The sequence below is a fragment of the Monodelphis domestica genome, chromosome 6 (genome assembly GCF_027887165.1).
Source record: "Monodelphis domestica isolate mMonDom1 chromosome 6, mMonDom1.pri, whole genome shotgun sequence".
Classification (NCBI taxonomy): domain Eukaryota; kingdom Metazoa; phylum Chordata; class Mammalia; order Didelphimorphia; family Didelphidae; genus Monodelphis; species Monodelphis domestica.
Window position 1 is genome coordinate 604,664 of NC_077232.1, and position 17,001 is coordinate 621,664.

Sequence of the window (17,001 nt, forward strand, 5' to 3'; positions counted from 1 at the left end):
GCAGGAGTTCTTGGGTCAGACTTCCCTGGTGGGCGGCTCCGCAGCTGTCTGAGCAGCAAACGGGTCCCCGGGGTGGCCGGGGCCGGGCTCGGGCTCGGGGGTTCTGGGAACTCTACGCCGATGTGGCAATGCGGAAGGGGCAGCGCGGCCTGGCGATGAGGAAATGAGGCCAGAGGGCCTGCGGCCTTAGTGGGGCAGAGGCCTCGGTCATCCCAGGGCTCCGCTATTGGGACACAAGTGAGGCAAGGGAAGCCAGTCTGGCCGGGCCGAGGGGCGGCGGAAGTGGCGGCAGGAAGCGGAGGGTGATGGCACGGGGGGCGAGGCCCGGGGGAATCGGGGGCGGGGTGGGGCCGGGGCGTCCCGAGGCCTCTGATTGGCCAGAAGTCCACCGGACCCAAACAGAACCTGGTGACCCAGGCAACAGACAAAGCCGCGCCTCAGGCCCGGAGATCACCCGGCCCCAGGGGTGGGGGCCCGCGTGTGCGTCCGGCGATCGGGGTCCGGGGGGCGAGTAGGGGTGCTCCGCAGGCCGCTGCGTCTCCCGGCCCCCGCGAAGGGGCTGTGGAGGCCTGGGGGGGCCGCTCCTCCCGAGGGGGCGGTGGGGTCGCAGCGGGCTGCCTATTGGATGCTCCGGAGGCCCGCCCCCGGGGCCGGCCTGGGGGCGGGGCGACCGGCCGGGCCCGCCCCTCGCTCCACTTTTATAACACCGCCTCCTCCGCGCAGCCGGCACAGCTGTCCCCGCCTCCCCCGGCTGCCCAGCAGAGGAGACGAGAGCTGCCCAGGGGCTGAGCCCGAGGCCGCCAGCCGGCCTCCAGCAGCCGGCGTCCGTGCCTTCCGCGCTCCCCGGCGCCCTCCGGGCCCCCTGGCCGGCCGGGCGGCGCCGCGATGTTCCCCAAGGAGACGGCTTGGAACATCTCGTTCGCCGGCTGCGGCTTCCTGGGCGTCTACCACATCGGCGTGGCCAGCTGCCTGCGGGAGCACGCACCTTTCCTGGTGGCCAATGCCCGGCGCATCTACGGCGCGTCGGCCGGGGCGCTCACAGCCACCGCGCTCGTCACCGGCGCCTGCCTCGGTGAGTGTCGCCCGGTGCACCCTCTCAGGGAGCCGCGGGGGGCGGGGCCAGGCTTGTTTTCTTCGGGCGGTGCGGGCGGAGCCTCGCCGGGCTGGGCAAAGGGACAGCTGCCCAGAGGTGCCAGGCGCCAGGCCTCTAGACGTGCCCCTAGAAGGACTGCTCTGGCTTTGGCCCCTGCCTCAGTTTCTCCTTTTGAAAAGCCTGCCTGGCCCTTCCAGTCAAGGCTCCTCTGGCACCCCCCTCAGCTAGGGAAACTGAGGCAGTGTGGGCACCCTCCCGTGCCCTATGCCAGCCCCTCTCCCTGCCCCAGCCTGGCCCCCCTGAGGAACCCTGGGATGTGTGGAGGCGCCCCAGATGAGGTAGGGGGTGGGAGGCCAGTAAGTGGGGCTCCTCACTGAACCCCCAGAGCCAGGGGCATGAGGGGTCCCGGAACTGCTGGACCCAAGGGCGGTCCCAGGCTGCTGACCTTTGGCCCCACACAGCTCAGATGCCCCACATTCTCGGGGTGGGGAGGCTTGGCTGGGGTGCCCTGGGCACAGACAGGCCTTTGTGGGGCCCCTGCTCTCCCTCTGTGTGATCCTGGGCAAGTCCTTCCATTGCTCTTGGCCTCCATCTTTTCATCTGCAAAATGGGGCTGAAGCTGGCCCCCCTTACAGAAACAGAACTTGAGGGGTGGACAGGGACCCCCGTCTGTCCAGACCCCAGGCCGCCCCTGCCCTCACCGCACGGGGTATCCTGGACGTACCCTCTGTGCCAGCTCCTTGGGCCGGCCCCACTTCTGCAGCCTGTCTGCCGGGGGGCCAGGAGACGTGACCTTCTTCTCCAGGGTGGCCCCTGGCGCCTCTCTGCCCCGCTCGTCCCCCTTCCCTTTGAGGCCTGCCCCGAGAAGGGACTCGGGAGCCCTCCTGGCCTTCGGACCCCTTCCAGAGACGGCCAGACCGAGGGCCCGGGGGCAGACACTGGCAAGGAAAGGACTTCCGGCAGCTGCTCTGGAACCATCTCCCCATCCGAAGGGACAGGGAGGACCACGGCTGGGCATTCCCACCTGGGGAAACTCCCTGAGCTGCAGCCTCACTGGTGCCACCCTGGAGCACCCAAAGGGCCCCTCGCCAGGCTGCCCCTCCTCAGAGGGCGTCGTGCCCGGGGCCCCTGAGGGGGCACACAGGGACTGGCAGGGACCATGCCAGGTTTCAGGGAAAGTGCCCAAGGTCACCGAGCTAGGCGGTGAGTGGCAGAGCCCTAGCGGGCATGCAATGCCCACAGCCTGGCACGGGGCCAGGCATGTGATGGGCAGATGAGGCCTCGCTTCGAGCCGTGGCAGCCTTGGGGAAAGCCTGGCGGGGCGGCGGGGACCCGGGGCTCTCTGCCCCCTCGGCTCCCGTGACAGTGGCTGGCCCCCAGCCCAGGTATCTGAGCGGGCCAGGGCCGGGCGGTGCCCTGCCCCCTTGTGTGCACGGAATGTGCTCAGGAGGGAGTCGGCCTGTGCCCACACTGCCCGCCCCGCTGGGCATCGCCGGCTTCTCAGCTCCTCGTCTCCCTCCAGGAGAGGCCGGCGCCAACATCATCGAAGTGTCCAAGGAGGCGAGGAAGCGGTTCTTGGGGCCCCTGCACCCCTCCTTCAACCTGGTGAAGATCATCCGCGGGTGCCTGCTCAAGACCCTGCCCGCCGATGCCCACGAGCATGCCAATGGGCGCCTGGGCATCTCGCTGACCCGTGTGTCGGACGGCGAGAACGTGCTCCTGTCCCATTTCAACTCTAGGGAGGAGCTCGTCCAGGTGCGCGTGTGTGTGTGTGTGTGTGTGTGTGCGTGCGTGCGCGTGCAAGAGCGTGTGTGCACAGGCGTGCCGCGGGGGGCTGGGCCCGTCCCGCCATGGCGGTGCCGGCCCCCCCCAGCAGCCCCGTCTCCTTCTCTGTCTGCCAGGCCAATGTCTGTAGCACCTTCATCCCCGTGTACTGCGGGCTGATCCCCCCGACGCTGCAGGGCGTGGTGAGTGCCCCCCGCAGGCCGGCTCACCCAGCAGGTGGGAGGGAGGGGGGGCCCAGTGGGTGAAAGGGCACAGCTTGAGGCTGGCACCGGGCACAAGTGGTTAATAATAGCCCCAAAGAGGCCAGAAGGAGAGGGTGTGCTCTGGGGGGGCGCCAGGCGGAGGCTGAGCCCCCCCCCTCCCCAGCGCTACGTGGACGGCGGCATTTCGGACAACCTGCCCCTGTACGAGCTGAAGAGCACCATCACGGTGTCCCCCTTCTCGGGCGAGAGCGACATCTGCCCGCAGGACAGCTCCACCAACATCCACGAGCTGCGCGTCACCAACACCAGCATCCAGTTCAACCTGAGGAACCTCTACCGGCTGTCCAAGGCGCTCTTCCCGCCCGAGCCCCTGGTGAGGGCGCCCGCTGTGCGGGCACCAAGAGGGCTCCCGGTGTGCCAGCCCGGGCTCGGGCACCAAGAGGGCTCCCGGTGTGCCAGCCCGGGCTCGGGCACCAAGAGGGCTCCCGTGGGGCAGGGGAGAGGCCCTGGGGGGTGTCTGTGGTGTGCCAGCCCAGGCTCAGGCACCAAGAGGGCTCCCGGTGTGCCAGCCCGGGCTCGGGCACCAAGAGGGCTCCTGGTGTGCCAGCCCGGGCTCGGGCACTAAGAGGGCTCCCGGTGTGCCAGCCCAGGCTCGGGCACCAAGAGGGCTCCCGGTGTGCCAGCCTGGGCTCGGGCACCAAGAGGGCTCCCGGTGTGCCAGCCTGGGCTCGGGCACCAAGAGGGCTCCCGGTGTGCCAGCCTGGGCTCGGGCACCAAGAGGGCTCCCGAGGGGCAGGGGAGAGGCCCTGGGGGGTGTCCGTGGTGTGCCAGCCTGGACCAAGCCCTTTCCAGTGATTGTTCCGCTCTGGGGCCCCAGGTGGCAGCTTAGAGCTGGGCAGTACTTCAGGGCGGCTGGGGTGGGAGACTGGCGATGGGCAGCCTGGCAGGACAGTCTGGGTGAGAGCTGAAGATGTGGGGGTAGAGCTGGGCCAATGTGCAAGAGGAGATGATGGGGGGCGGGGCAGGGAGGCTGAGGCCTGACCGGACCTTTACCCAGAGGCCCCCAGAGAGGGCTCCCAGGGGCGGGGCTTTCTGGCGAAGCCACGCCCCCAAAGCCCCAGAGACCGCCCCTCCCCTCCCCCAACCTCTGCCGCAGGTGCTGAGGGAGATGTGCAAACAGGGCTACCGGGACGCCCTTCGCTTCCTGAGGCGGAATGGTGAGTCGGGGCAGGGGCGGAAGGCAGAGCAGGGACCCGGCCTCTGCTGCCCCCTGCTGGGCAGCTGGGAAGGCGCAGCCCCCCATGGCCTCCTCTCGCCCCCTAGGGCTCTTGAACCGCCCCAACCCCCTGCTGGCCCTGCCCCCTGCGGGGAAGGCCCCGGCCCCGGCCCCGGCCCCCGAGGAGGAGGAGGAGGAGGAGGAGGCGGCGGCGGCGGCGGCCGCGGGGGGCCGGGGTCGGGCCGCGCAGGGCGAGCTGGCGCTGGGGAGAGGCCCCGTGGAAGACCACATCCTGGAGCACCTCCCAGCAAGGCTCAATGAAGGTGCGCAGCCGGGGGAGGAGCCACAGGAGGGCGGAGGGACACCTAGAGGTGGGGCGGAGGCGGGCCGCCCTCCCTGAAGTAGGTGCCCTAATTGTCCCATTCTCCGGCTGAGGAAACTGAGGCAGATGGCTCGGCCCTTCCCGACTCCGGGCCTGGCACTGCTCCCTCCTCCAGGAGCTCTCGGGGATCGGCCGGCCTAGGGGCGCAGAGGGTCTCCGGCCTGCCTCCTGGCCCGCGGGGGGCAGTGCCAGGGCGAGGCGGAGTCTGGTAGGGGACGCCCCCTTCCGGGTGGGCTCACAGGCCTCCCCCCACAGCCCTGCTGGAGGCCTGCGTGGAGCCCAAAGACCTGATGACCACCCTGTCCAACATGCTCCCCGTCCGCCTGGCCACGGCCATGATGGTGCCCTACACCCTGCCGCTGGAGAGCGCCGTGTCCTTCACCATCCGGTGAGCTCCGTCGGGCTTCCTGGAGGAGGTGCCATGAAGGGGCGAGAGCGGGGGGAGGGCAGGCAGGGCTTTGGCGGCCAGGCTGGGCACGGAGACCCCAGAGGCAGGCAGGGGAGCCCGGAGGAAGAGCGGGAAGGCGGGCTGGGGGCCGGCCTGAGCCCTCCCTCCCTGGCCTAGGCTGCTCGAGTGGCTCCCTGACGTCCCAGAGGACATTCGGTGGATGAAAGAGCAGACGGGCAGCATCTGTCAGTACCTGGTGATGCGGGCCAAGAGGAAGCTGGGCACCCACCTTTGTGCCAGGTACTGGGGAGGCGGCCGGGCGCGGGGCGGGGCGGGCCAGCTGGATCTTGGCACCTCCTTCCCTTGCAGGCTCCCCGACCCCCTGGAGCTGCGGCGGGCACAGTCTCTGCCCTCGGTGCCCCTGTCCTTCTACGGGGACGCCCTGCCCCGCTGGATGCGCAACAACTTGTCCCTGGGGGACGCCGTGGCCAAGTGGGAGGAGTGCCAGCGCCAGCTGCTGCTGGGGCTCTTCTGCACCAACGTGGCCTTCCCCCCGGATGCCCTGCGGATGCAGACGCCCCCCTCGGGGCCCCCTGCCCTCCCCCCCCACTGAGAGGCCCCTCCAGCCCTCTGCCCCAGGGGGCCCAGTGCCAGCCCGTGCCTTATTTTCCCTGCCTGCCCCATTAGCTCTTTGGAGGTTGAGGCTCTCCGAGGAAGCAGAAGCAAGAAGGCCTGGCGTCTGGCCCTGCGTGGGGGGCAGCTGGCCCTGGAGAGCAGCGCTAGGCTGCCTGTGCCTCCTCCCTTCTGTCTTCCTGAACACTGTATGCAGAACTATTTATTTTGGTGGAAATAGTTGTAATAAAGGCTGAAGCCCAGGCCTGCTGCCTCATTCCTGGGCCGGCATAGGAGCCGGCTTCGAATCCTGCCCAGGTGCTCTGGGCCAGGAAATGCCTGCAGGCTCCCCAAGAGGGAATAAAGCGCAGGGGGAGGCCGGGTTTGGGGGCCCCCCTGGCCGGCCCCTCCCTGTGGCATGGTGCCAGGAAAAGGGGGTGGGAGGCAGCTCTGGCCTCGGTTTCCCCGGCTGTCTGCTGCCGCGATAACGGTGTCCAGGCAGGAGACCGGCCGAGCCTGCTGGGCCGGTCCCAGGCCCCTCGCTGTGTCCCGAGGCCAAGCTTTCTGGTTGGACCTGATTCATTTGGGCGCCCCTCCCCCTCCGTCCTTCCCCTCCCCCTCCTGGCACCCGTCTCCCAGCTCCGGCCGGCCGGAGAGCAGCAGCTCGGGCGAGCTCAGCCCGCACCGGGCCGCACCGGGCCGCCAGGTGGGCACTCGGGGGGCGCCGCCGGCGGGCGGGCGGGCGGAGCTCCTCTCCGCTCCCGTCGCTGGGGCTGGGCCGGCCCTCTCTGCCCCCTCCCCCTTTCCGGGAGGAACCGCCGCCGCCGCCAGCTCAGGCTCCCGGGCTCCCCTCCTGACCGCCCCGGACCCCGGGCAGGGCGGCGGGGTGAGGGGCGCTGCTGGGCACCGGCGCCGGCCTTCCGCCCCGAGAACCCAGAAAGCCCTACTCTACCTCAGTTTCCCCCCTCCCGGAGCGCAGGTAAGGGGATCCCGGCCCTTCCGCTCTGCTCCCTCCCACACGCAGCGGCAGGTGCACACCGGGCCGAGGGTGCGGCCGAAAAAGCACCGGGGGTGCCCCGCCCGCGGGCAGAGGGGGAGAGAGGCCGCTCCGGGGAAACTGAGTCAGCCTAGACCCCCGGCCAGGAGCACGGCTCTGGGCCGCCTCGGGGCTGTGATTGGAGGGGAGCCGGCTTTGCCTTGCAAATGGCCGGGGGCGGTGGGGGCGGGGGCGGGCCGGCGATCTCTGGCCTCTCCGCGGAACAGCCCCTCCCTGCGGGATCCTTAACCCATTCTTGTCCCGGGGCGGGGTGGGAGCTGCAGCCCGGAGCTCCTGGGAGGCCTCCGAGTGCCGCCCCGCCCCGCCCCCATATTTACCGGTCCTACTGTGCGCCGGCCCTAACCCGCTGCCTCCCTGCGGGGGGCGCTCCGGGCCCTCCTCGGACTCCCCTTTCGTCCGGCCTCCGGGCGAACTCTGAGGGAGAACCTGGGACGAGCTGTGGCGGGAGGGGGGCGACAACGAGCCCCCCAGGGGCGCGCGCTGCTGGGGACCGGCTGGGCCGGAGGCGACCCTGACGGTGTCCGATGGCAGCAGGAGACCACGGCTGAGTCCGGCATGGCCAGCCCCGGCAGGGAGGAGGAGGACGGGGGCGGCGGCCTACTGGGCGGTGCCGGCGCCCCCGCGGAGAGGCTGGCCAAGGCGAGCGAGCTCTTCCTCCTCTGTGACAAGGAGGCCAAGGGCTTCATCACCAGAGCGGACCTGCAGGTGAGCCCCCATGCCCCTCCCCTCCCCGCGCCCCCTCAGTGCCCCCCCGCGCCCCCTCAGTGCCCCTCCCCCTCCCCGCGCCCCCTCAGTGCCCCCCTCCCCCCGCGCCCCCTCAGTGCCCCCCCCCCGCGCCCCCTCAGTGCCCCTCCCCTCCCCGAGCCCCCTCAGTGCCCCCCCTCCCCGCGCCCCCTCAGTGCCCCTCCCCCTCCCCGCGCCCCCTCAGTGCCCCTCCCCTCCCCGCGCCCCCTCAGTGCCCCTCCCCTCCTCAGTGCCCCCCCTCCCCCGCAGAGGCTGCAGCACGAGCTCCCCCTGACCCCGGAGCAGCTGGACGGGGTGTTCGAGAGCCTGGACCGCGGGCACACCGGCTTCCTGACTCCCCGAGAGTTCAGCCTGGGCCTGGGTGAGCCGGCAGGGAGGGCGGCTTCCTCCATTCCCGGCAGGAAACAGGAAAGCTGGGGGGCGGCTGACCCGCAGCCTCTCCTTGCAGGCGCCTTTCTGGGAGCCGAGGACGTGCCGCCGGGCTCCCCGGACACGGAGACCTTCGAGTCAGGCTGGGGCCCCAGACGGGCAGATGGGGAGGAGGAGGAGGAGGGGGGGGGGCCTTTCTGGGCCTCCATGGAGCAGCTGGGGGCCGCCCCCGCCCTCAGAGAGTGAGTCTGTTTCCCTGGGAGCCCCAAGCAGGCTCTCCCCGGCACTGGGCAAACATTGGTGGGTGCTGGAGATCCTCACCCCGATCTGGGGGTCTTAGTGGCCCCTGGGCAAGTCACGTGGCCTCTTCTGCCATTAGAAAGGGGAGTCTGGCCGAGGAAGGCGCCAGCCTCAGCTCTAGGGGGGCTCTGGGCCATTGCCTTGCAGGGCAGCCCTCTAGGGGTCTCCCGGGTCCCCCACCCCCTTCCCTGTGCAGGGAGACCCTTGCTCTGCTCAGCCCCATTGACAGGAAGGAGCAGTCCCTGGGGGGCCTTTCAGCCGGCCTCGGGGGTGGAGAGGGGGAACAGCATGACTCGCACCCACATCCCTCCAGGCAGCAGGAGGTGCGGGCTCTGTGGGTGCGGCTGCACAGGGAGCACCCGGATCTCCTGAGCACCTTCGAAGACGTCCTGGTGCACGCGTCCTCCTGCCTGGGGGAGGCAGCGCGGGAGAGGGAGACCGTGGAGCAGGCTCTGTGGAGGTGAGCGATGCCCAGGGCCGGGCGTGGGCCCGTGGGCTGGGGGGCCTTGGCCAGCCCGCCCGTCCGTCCGTCCGTCCGCAGGCGTGAGAGCGACCACGAGAAGGAGATCCGGTGCCTGTACGAGGAGCTGGAGCAGCAGATCCACGCGGAACGCCAGCGGCTGCAGAGCCAGGTGCGAGGCGGCGCCCCGCCGGAGGACCCCCTTCCCCCGCAGGAGGCCGGGCTGACTGGAGGGAGGGGGTCCCCGTCCCCGGGCTTGGGGCGGCCGTGACACCGCCCCCCTGGGTCCCCTTCAGGACTCCTCCCAGCAGGACCGGCTCAGCCACCTGGCGCAGGAGCTGCAGAGCAGGGACCAGGAGCTGGAGCGGGCCGGCCGGCGGCACAGAGAGGTGAGGGCACGGGGGGCGGGCGCGGGGGCCTGAGCGGCCCCCTCTGGCCTGCGGGTGGAGGCAGAGCAATTGTGTGTGGGGCCTCCGTGGGAGGAAGGTCCGCCGTGGCTGCGGCATCACCCAGAGGCTTCACGTGGTGACCCGGAGTCCGAGTCCCCCAGAGGTGGTCAAGGCGGGCAGTGCCCACGGGTGCAGCTGCTCGGGACCCTCCGCCCCCTCCCCGTGGCGTGTGGAGACGTCATTCACGTTTTGGCCCTTCTGTTTTCGGGCAAACTGCTGTTCTGTCTCGCCCCATCTCCGGCCTCCCAAGCCCATCCTGGGGGCCTGCATTTATTAGGGCCTGTTTAAGCCTTTTCCTTTCCCCTCGGTGGGGCCCGCGGAGCCTCGTCCTCGCCTGCCTCCCTTCGGATCCTGCCTGTCCTCTGGACTGATCCCAGCTCGGGCCCTGGGAAGCCTCAGTGGGTGCCTTGTCTGTGCCGGCCTCAAGATGACCTTCTTGGGCCCTTCTCTTGGGATCTGGCTGTGCACCCACTTCCTGGATTCGCATAATCGAGGCGCTGCCTCACCCCAAGCCCCACCCCGCGTCCCGAGAGATGTGACACTCCAGCAAGTCTCCCTGCAGGATCACGTCCTTTCCTTTTTGGACGAACCAGTTCATCCCGGCCCGACGCAGGTTCCGTGAAGCCCTCCTGGCCTCTTTGGGTGATTGCTGCGTCCTTTTTGCAACGGCCACTGACTGTCCCTTTAACAGGATGTCCGCATCTTGCTGGCAGCACAGACTCCCCAGCCTGAACCCCTTTTTGAACATCGAGACCCCAGCTGCCCGGTGGTCCACGGAGGGGGGCAGTGGCAGCCCTTCCAGGGGCTGGTCCTTTTAATGCCTGGAGCTGGGCCAGTCGTTTGGTCATCCAAGGCCCCCCGTGTCCTCTCGTTCTCCTACAAGCCCCCCTTCTGGTGCAGCTCCAAGACATTCTTTTGGGCAAAGAGAAGCCAGTTAAGATCAGAGCCGCTTGGCCATCCCTCCCTCACCCAAGTGGGGATGCTGGCATTTCTGTCACCTTCCTCTTTCCCTGGGGGCTCAGAGCCCAGCCCTGCCTGCCCTCAGTCAGCTTCCTCCCGAGATGGTCCAGGAAAGCAGGCTTCGCTTCCCAGCTCCTTCGGTGGCAGCCCAGCTCTTCCCTGCTCTTCCTTCTTGCCTCTTCCTGGCTGTCATGTCCCGCAGGCCTGCACCTGTGCAGCCCGTCTAAATCCAGGTCGGGCCAGTGCCCTTGTGTCTCCACTGCTCTCCTTTCCCCTCCTCTTCCTCCCTTCTTTTTAAAGGAAGAGCTTTAAGCATGGCTCTAAAAAATCATTCTTGGCTTAGAAACAAAGAAAAGTCATTAAGCGAAAACCCCCCGTGTTGGCCAGTGTAGACCAGCCAGCCCCCAGACCGGTGTCTCTTGCCAGGAGCGGAGATGCAGCCTCCCTCTGAGGGCTCTGGGGTCCGGGTGGTGCCTCGGCTCCCATGGAGCCACTACCAGCTCCCCTGCGTCCTCTCCCTTGCTGCCACAGACAAGGGTGCTGGGGATCCTCTGGGCCACTGCGGTCCCATCACCAGATGCCTCAGAGACCCTCTGCTTGCCCCAATTTCCACACATCTGGGCGTCCTTCTGGGGGGGAGGGGTGGACGCTGCGGGCCTCCCACTGAGCACAGCCATTCTTGTCCTGTGGCGCCTCGTGGGGGGGGGGCAGCCATGTGGGACCATCTTCAGGATTTCTGTCTAGAGATTTCTGACTTCTCCTTTGACTTGGCCCTTCCCTCTCTGTCCTCTTAAGCCATGGAGCCAGAGGGCGCGGGTTCCAGTGGCAAGACTTTGGACAGTCCTCGTCTGAGACACGGAGGGGTTCCCTCGGCCTCGAGGCTCCCCTGAGCCCAGCAGCCATGGCAGGCTGGCTCTTTCCTCCGAGACTCCCCTCATGTCCACCCCAGCAACCCAGGCCCCCGAGGACCCGATCAGCGGCAGACACTGGCCCCCCTCCCGGCCACCGCTTTGCCGGCCGGCCTCTGGCCAGCCCAGGCTCCCTGCCCTCAGCTGCCCCCAACGTGCCCTCCGTGCCAGCTGGCCCAGCTCAGCCGGCTTCACGTCAAATCTCTCCTGGGCGGCCTTTGGGGCACTTCGTGCCCAGCCTCCTCCCCACTTTCCCACCACTTCGCCCCACCGCCGCGCCCCAGGAGCTCTCCTGCCTTAGAGCGCTTGGCAGGTCTGATTCTGAGACTGGAGGGAAGGGGTTAAAAAAGAAAGAAAGAAGCATTGGGGCAGCCAGGCCTGGAGGCAGGAGTCCTGGGTTCAGATCTGGCTTCAGATCCTTCCTGCTCGGGGACCCCTGGCGCTCTCATCCTCAGCCTCTTAAAAGAAAACATCCACCTGCTCCCAGCCTCCTTCCGTCTCGGCGGTCTCTAGCGATGCTCCTTGGTTGCTGCTCTCTCCCTGGCGCTCTGCTCAGGCTCCCGGGGGCCATGGCCGGGCGAGGGGAAGCCTGCTGCCCAGAGCCCACCCTGGGCCCTTCTTGCGGCCTGGAAAGCGGGGAGAGAGGAAGGTAGTAGCTGCCCCCCCCCCCCCCAAGGCTCCAAGCCAGGCTGGCTCTTCCTTCCCCCCAGCTAGAGCAGCAGCTGGAGCAGCGGACCTCTGAGCAGCTGGAGACACGCCTTCGCAACGCCCAGCTCTGGCTGGCCAATGAGGAGCTTCGGGCCCAGCTGGAGCAGAGCCGGGCCCAGCTGGAGGCTGCCCACGAGCAGCTGCTTCGCCTGCGGCAGGAGGCCCGGGCCCAGGAGGAGGAGAAGCACAGGTGCTTGGCCTTTCCCGGCCGCTTGGGGGGAGGGGGAGCAGGCCTCGAGGGCCCGGCCAGGGGCATTGGCGGGTGAGGGGTGCTGGGACGGCCCAGTCACCCCCCTGGCCCACAGGGACGTCGTCATGGTGTCCAGGAACATGCAGAAGGAGAAGCACAGCCTCCACCGGCAGCTGGAGCTCCTCAGGTGAGTTGGGGCATCCCTCCCTCTTTAGCCTCTGTGGCTCCCTTTTCTGTAGAGCCTCCCCCTCCCCCTGCTGAGACCCCTCCCATCCCCCCCCAGGGACCTGAACCGAAGGCTGCGGGACGAGAGAGACGCCTTCGAGGCCAAGAAGCTGGGCAGCGGGCGGAGGAGGAAGGCCGTGGCGCCCCCTGGCTGTGGCTGCTGCGCCTGTGACGGCTCCCCCCGTCCCCCCGTGCCGGGCCGGCCGGGCGCCCACCCCCAATAAACCTGTGACAGCAGCGGGCGTCCCTTGGCATGTCTGGGCAGCGATGGGCCGGGCGGGAGGAGCTGCTCTCGGCCCCGTTCTACGGGGGGTAACTGAGGCACGGGTCCCGGATCCCACGGCCTTTAGGCGGCACGCGTGAAGCCAGGTCCGCCCGAGTCGGAGGCCCTGCGGCCCCGCCCCATCCTCAGGCTGGGGAAGCGCAAGAAGCCCCACTGTGTGCAAACGCTGTTAGGCGCCTACTGTGTGCCGGGGGCGAGCTCTCCCGCCGGTCCCGGACTCCTAATCCGGCCCCCCGTAGTGCAAGTGACGCGGGGGGGGGGGGGGGCGGAGGAACTCCCCCCGGCTACTTTGTGAGCGGCGCAGACTGGGCGGCGGCGGCGGCGGCGGCGGGGGCCGGGCCTGGGCCGGCCGGGGCGGGGTCTGGCCGGGGCGGGGTCTGGCTGGGGCCTGGGCCGGAGGCAGCACATTCCGTCCCGTCCGCGTCCCGTCCCTCCGCCGCCTCCTCCGCGCTCCGAGCCGCACGCAGTGGGTGAGGGTCCTGGGCCGGGCTGGGGGGCGGGGAGGGAGGGATGGGGGGGGCCAGAGCCGCGGGGCCGGGCCTACGGGCGGAGGGGATCGAGAGGAGGCTCGGGCCTGCTTCCCGGGCTCCCCGCCCGCTCGGCCTCAGGGGCGATCCCTCCCGCCTCAGTTTCCCTGCGCCAGGCCGGGAGGGAGGGGCCCCCGGGAGAAAGGGCGAGTTTGCTCCGTTGGGCCTCCGCCCTCGGGAAGCCCTCCCTGACTGCAGCCCTTTCCCGAGTTTCCCCACCTTCACCTTGGCTGCGGCCTTCTCTGTTTTGCTGGGCAGGACGGCCGGGATGAAGTCATGCTCCGCCCCCGCCCTAGGGCCATCAGTGACCGCCCTGGTCATCCCCGGGGAACGCTGGGGTGGGGCGGAGGGCCGGGTCTGGGTGCCGAACAACTATTTGGCCCCCTCCGCCGGCCTTCCGCAGCCCGGTGGGCCCCGCCCCGGGACCTCCCCAAGCCCCCTCCCGCCGGGCGGCCCGGGGGCACTCGGGAGAAGGCGGGCGGGGAGGGGCTTCCCGGCAGCCTGCTGGTCTACAGTCCCGGGGAGGAGAGGGTGGAAGGGGCTCTGCTGCCACCGGGGGAAACTGAGGCAGACAGGCAGCTAAGCCTGTCAGGGGCGCGAGCCCCTGAGGCGAGAGCTGCTAAAGGGCTGTCCCCACCCTCTGGGTCAGTGGGCACATTTGAGCCAGAGGAACTCCTGTCGCTCCGTGTAGTAGAGCCAGGAAGGTCCGGGTTCGAGTTCGGCCCAGAAGAGGTGGTTTGGTCGGGAAGCTTCTCCTACAGAGCAGGAGACTGGAATGGGCTGGGGGGGGCGGGGCGGCTTCTGGGCTCCTCCCCCTCCCCCAGGACCAGGCCCTTCCTGCCCTGCTCCGCCGTCCCACCCTCAGGCTTCCTTTTCCCGGCCGCCTCAGGTCAGGATGGGCGAGTATAACGAGAAGAAGGAGACCTGCGGCACCATCTGCCTCAAGTACCTGCTCTTCACCTTCAACTGCTGCTTCTGGGTGAGGAGGGGGGCCGGCGGGGAGGGGGGGATCTGGCCCTGCCCCCCCTGACCACCGCTCCCCGCAGCTGGCCGGCCTGGCTGTCATGGCGGTGGGCGTCTGGACGCTGGCCCTCAAGAGCGACTACATCAGCCTGCTGGCTTCCAACACGTACCTGGCCACGGCCTACATCCTGGTGGTGGCCGGGGCCGTGGTCATGGTGACTGGCGTCCTGGGCTGCTGCGCCACCTTCAAGGAGAGGAGGAACCTGCTGCGCCTGGTGAGCCCCTCCCCCCAGGCCTTCGGGGGCGCCCGGCTCCCCCCTGTGCCCAGCCTTGCCCTTGGGGTGCCCCCCGGAGCCCCCTCAGCGCCATCTCCTTCCTCAGTACTTCCTCCTGCTCTTCGTCATCTTTGTGCTGGAGGTCATCGCCGGCATCCTGGCCTACATCTACTACCAGCAGGTATGAGGGGGCCCAGTGGGGGGTGTACCTGGTGGCTCAGCCGCGCCTCACGGCCCCCCCTCTCCCTCCCGGGATTCCAGCTGAGCTTCGAGCTGAAGGATAACCTCAAGAACACCATGGTCCAGAAGTACCAGCAGCCAGGCCATGAGGGGGTCACCGGGGCCGTGGACAGCCTACAGCAGAAGGTGGGAGTCAGGGGCTCCCCCAGCCTATCCTCGTCCTTGTCTCCGACACGAGTGTGGCCCCGTCCCTGTCTCCCCCCCCCCCATCCTGTCCCCATCTCCCCCACCACCGTGGCTCCATCCCTGTCTCCCCCTCCCTCCGTGGCTCTGTCTCCCCCCTCTCCGTGGCCCCATCCCATCTCCCCCCATGGTCATGTCCCTGTGTGTCCCCCCCCCCCCCCGTGGCCGTGTCCCCTTCTCTCTCCCCCCATCCCTGTCTCCATCCCCCCCTCTGTGGCCCTGTCTCTGTCTCTCTGCCCCCCTCCTTGGCCCTGTCCCTGTCTCTCTGGCCCCTTCCCTGCCTCTCTGCCCCCCTCCGTGGCCGTCCCTGACTCCCCCTCTCCGTGGCCCTGTCCCTGTCTCCGCCCCCCTCCATGGCCCTGTCCCTGTCTCTCTGCCCCCCTCCGTGGCTCTGTCCCTCTCTGGCCCCCCTCCGTGGCCCCTTCCCTGTCTCTCCGGCCCCTGACTCCCCCTCTCTGTGGCCCTGTCTCTGTCTCTCTGCCCCTCTCCATGGCCCTGTCCCTGACTCCCCCCCTCCGTGGCCCTGTCCCTGTCTCTCTGCCCCTCTCCATGGCCCTGTCCCTCTCTGGCCCCATCTCTGTCTCTCCGCCCCCCTCCGTGGCCCCTTCCCTGTCTCTCCGGCCCCTTCCGTGGCCCTGTCCCTGACTCCCCCACCCCGTGGCCCCTTCACTCTGGCCTCCCCTCTGCCCCCCCCTCCAGTTCAAGTGCTGCGGGAGCAACAACTCTCAGGACTGGCAGGAGAGCACGTGGATCCAGTCGGGGGAGGCCGAGGGTCGCAAGTTCCCTGACAGCTGCTGTAAGACGGTGGTGAGGGGCTGCGGGCAGCGGGACCACGCGTCCAACATCTACAAGGTGGAGGTAGGAGGGGCCGTGGGGGGCGGAGGGACACAGGGCCGGCCTTCACGCCTCCTCAGGGCCTCCTCCTCAGAGGCTTCCCTCCCCAGGGTGGCTGCATCACCAAGCTGGAGAGGTTCATTCAGGAGCACCTGAGGATCATCGGGGCGGTGGGCCTGGGCATTGCGTGTGTCCAGGTAAGGGGCAGCTGGCTGGACCGGGTGGGACGCTGCCCAGCAGCCCCTGCGACCCCCCTCCTCTGCTTCTCCCCAGATCTTTGGGATGATCGTCACCTGCTGCCTGTACAAGAGCCTGAAGCTGGAGCACTACTAGTGGCGTCTGCAGGCCTGGGGCGGCTAGCGGCCTCCCTGCTAACTTATTGCCGGCTCCCTTTCCCTTTCCCTTTCCTTCCCCGAGCTGTTGCCCTGGCGGCAGCCCCCTCCCTCCGCCTCCATGGGACCCCGGGGGAGTCGGGTGCCTTGGCCGGCTGCCTGGGAGGCCCCTTCCCCAGCTCCAAGTCTCTCAGCTGGTTCGTTAAAGTCTCCTCCTGGGCCCTTTCTTGGGGGTGGGGAAGGTCCGGTCCTGCCCAGCGGCCTCCCCTGACCTACGGCCCCCTCCTGCCTTCCACAAGGGCTGCCCCCCAGCTGCTTCTTGAAATAAAGTTCTTTTGTACTTCTGGACTGGATGGTTCTTGGGGTGACATGGGGGGATGGGCAGATCGAGGGGGAGCTGCCTCTCCTCTCCTCAGCCCAAGAGAAAAGGGAAGCCTTTGGCGGCCCACTGGGGTGAGGCGGGAGATCCTGCTCCACCACTGGGGCCAGAGCAGCTTCCCTGCACCCCAGGGGGCTCCCGGACAGTTGAGCCCCCCAACACGCCTCAGTGCAGGCCGGAGCGAACCTCGCTGGTTGCCTCTGTTCAGGGCAGCCCCTTCCCCCTTGTGCCCCTCCCCCCGCTAAAGGGATGACGGGGGAGGGGGCTAGTGTGGGCGGGGCCCCGATTCCACCCCCCACAGAAAGAGGCCGAAGACAAGGCTGGGGTGGGGGGGGCGACTAGAGCAGCGGTTTATTGCGGGGCCGGCATGGCCGGTGGAGGGTCCCGCGGGGTCACTTCTCCAGCGGCGCGTAGTTCAGCAGCTTCTCGATCAGGTCCACATGCGCCAGTAGCATCCGGCGGCAGCAGTAGCGCTTCAAGCCAAGCGCGTCCAGGGCGTCCCTGCGGAGACATGGGGCGGGAGGTGAGGGGAGGCTGGCCCGGTCGCTCCCCTGCCCTTCCCCCCGCGCCGGGCACGTACCCCTCGGTGTACTCGGCCTGCAGCAGTCCCAGGTAGGCTTCCCACTTGTTGCCCACGATCTTGCCGCACGTGAAGCAGCGCACGGGGATGATCATGGCGACAGCGAAGAAGCGGACACCAAATTCCTCTGCCGTCCGCTCCAGCCGCCCCGCCCCTCTTCTCCCCACTTCCGCTTCCGGCCCGGCCGCTACTACTGCGATTCATGGGGGAGACCGGAAGAGGCTCGGGCTGGCTCCTCTCCCTGCGTTCTCTCCTGGCCTCGGGGAAAGCCGGACCCGTCTGCCTCGCCCTCCGCCTCCGGGGTCTTTGTCGGGCGGCGGGGTCCCGAGAAACCTCGGCGGAAGCGCAAGGGACGG

The 17,001-nt window shown here is 69.2% G+C and overlaps 4 protein-coding genes across 11 annotated transcripts; 3 read left to right on the forward strand and 1 right to left on the reverse strand.

Annotated features, from left to right (window-relative positions):
• The first annotated feature begins 444 nt into the window (after positions 1 to 444).
• On the forward strand, positions 445 to 5,942 carry PNPLA2 (patatin like phospholipase domain containing 2). Of its 3 annotated transcripts, XM_001380609.5 has the most exons (9): positions 452 to 1,072; positions 2,616 to 2,848; positions 2,995 to 3,060; positions 3,245 to 3,454; positions 4,238 to 4,298; positions 4,405 to 4,620; positions 4,935 to 5,067; positions 5,245 to 5,367; positions 5,437 to 5,942. In XM_001380609.5, exons 1-9 carry the CDS (start codon positions 886 to 888, stop codon positions 5,678 to 5,680), a joined length of 1,473 nt encoding a protein of 490 aa, XP_001380646.2. In that variant the 5' UTR covers positions 452 to 885; the 3' UTR covers positions 5,681 to 5,942. The 3 variants fall into 3 exon arrangements, with proteins under 3 accessions (XP_056657077.1, XP_007506462.1, XP_001380646.2); XM_007506400.3 differs by lacking the exon at positions 4,405 to 4,620 and having other exon boundaries at positions 451 to 1,072; XM_056801099.1 differs by lacking the exon at positions 4,405 to 4,620 and having other exon boundaries at positions 445 to 1,072; positions 5,245 to 5,942.
• A 140-nt stretch (positions 5,943 to 6,082) lies between these two features.
• On the forward strand, positions 6,083 to 12,286 carry CRACR2B (calcium release activated channel regulator 2B). 4 transcript variants are annotated; one of them, XM_056801090.1, is made up of 10 exons: positions 6,083 to 6,385; positions 7,268 to 7,441; positions 7,730 to 7,841; positions 7,929 to 8,091; positions 8,463 to 8,609; positions 8,691 to 8,781; positions 8,906 to 8,998; positions 11,637 to 11,824; positions 11,940 to 12,011; positions 12,108 to 12,286. In XM_056801090.1, exons 1-10 carry the CDS (start codon positions 6,098 to 6,100, stop codon positions 12,271 to 12,273), a joined length of 1,494 nt encoding a protein of 497 aa, XP_056657068.1. In that variant the 5' UTR covers positions 6,083 to 6,097; the 3' UTR covers positions 12,274 to 12,286. The 4 variants fall into 4 exon arrangements, with proteins under 4 accessions (XP_056657068.1, XP_056657069.1, XP_056657071.1 ...); XM_056801091.1 differs by having other exon boundaries at positions 7,271 to 7,441; XM_056801093.1 differs by lacking the exon at positions 6,083 to 6,385 and adding an exon at positions 6,413 to 6,658.
• A 385-nt stretch (positions 12,287 to 12,671) lies between these two features.
• On the forward strand, positions 12,672 to 16,325 carry CD151 (CD151 molecule (Raph blood group)). Of its 3 annotated transcripts, none has more exons than XM_056801101.1 (8): positions 12,672 to 12,802; positions 13,749 to 13,838; positions 13,906 to 14,097; positions 14,204 to 14,278; positions 14,359 to 14,463; positions 15,220 to 15,378; positions 15,465 to 15,551; positions 15,628 to 16,034. In XM_056801101.1, the coding sequence occupies exons 2-8, from the start codon at positions 13,755 to 13,757 to the stop codon at positions 15,685 to 15,687; spliced, it is 762 nt and encodes a 253-aa protein (XP_056657079.1). In that variant the 5' UTR covers positions 12,672 to 12,802; positions 13,749 to 13,754; the 3' UTR covers positions 15,688 to 16,034. The 3 variants fall into 3 exon arrangements, with proteins under 3 accessions (XP_056657079.1, XP_056657078.1, XP_056657081.1); XM_056801103.1 differs by having other exon boundaries at positions 12,705 to 12,798; XM_056801100.1 differs by having other exon boundaries at positions 15,465 to 16,325.
• Positions 16,326 to 16,386: 61 nt separating this feature from the next.
• POLR2L (RNA polymerase II, I and III subunit L) lies at positions 16,387 to 16,937 on the reverse strand. Its single transcript, XM_056801117.1, has 2 exons — positions 16,646 to 16,937; positions 16,387 to 16,566 (listed from the first exon to the last, which is right to left on the reverse strand). Exons 1-2 carry the CDS (start codon positions 16,738 to 16,740, stop codon positions 16,458 to 16,460), a joined length of 204 nt encoding a protein of 67 aa, XP_056657095.1. The 5' UTR covers positions 16,741 to 16,937; the 3' UTR covers positions 16,387 to 16,457.
• Positions 16,938 to 17,001: the final 64 nt, after the last annotated feature.

Excerpts from the sequence above, each read along its gene's own strand:
- PNPLA2 (XM_001380609.5), top strand. The coding sequence starts at position 886 with ATGTTCCCCAAGGAGACGGCTTGGAACATCTCGTTCGCCGGCTGCGGC. Across the intron at positions 3,061-3,244 it reads CCCCGACGCTGCAGGGCGTG|CGCTACGTGGACGGCGGCAT; the intron begins GTGAGTGCCCCC and ends CCCCCTCCCCAG. Across the intron at positions 5,368-5,436 it reads GGCACCCACCTTTGTGCCAG|GCTCCCCGACCCCCTGGAGC; the intron begins GTACTGGGGAGG and ends CTTCCCTTGCAG.
- CRACR2B (XM_056801090.1), top strand. The coding sequence starts at position 6,098 with ATGGTGCCAGGAAAAGGGGGTGGGAGGCAGCTCTGGCCTCGGTTTCCC. Across the intron at positions 8,092-8,462 it reads GCCGCCCCCGCCCTCAGAGA|GCAGCAGGAGGTGCGGGCTC; the intron begins GTGAGTCTGTTT and ends ACATCCCTCCAG. Across the intron at positions 8,610-8,690 it reads GTGGAGCAGGCTCTGTGGAG|GCGTGAGAGCGACCACGAGA; the intron begins GTGAGCGATGCC and ends GTCCGTCCGCAG.
- CD151 (XM_056801100.1), top strand. The coding sequence starts at position 13,755 with ATGGGCGAGTATAACGAGAAGAAGGAGACCTGCGGCACCATCTGCCTC. Across the intron at positions 14,098-14,203 it reads GGAGGAACCTGCTGCGCCTG|TACTTCCTCCTGCTCTTCGT; the intron begins GTGAGCCCCTCC and ends CTCCTTCCTCAG. Across the intron at positions 14,464-15,219 it reads TGGACAGCCTACAGCAGAAG|TTCAAGTGCTGCGGGAGCAA; the intron begins GTGGGAGTCAGG and ends CCCCCCCTCCAG.
- POLR2L (XM_056801117.1), bottom strand. The coding sequence starts at position 16,740 with ATGATCATCCCCGTGCGCTGCTTCACGTGCGGCAAGATCGTGGGCAAC. Across the intron at positions 16,567-16,645 it reads CAGGCCGAGTACACCGAGGG|GGACGCCCTGGACGCGCTTG; the intron begins GTACGTGCCCGG and ends ATGTCTCCGCAG.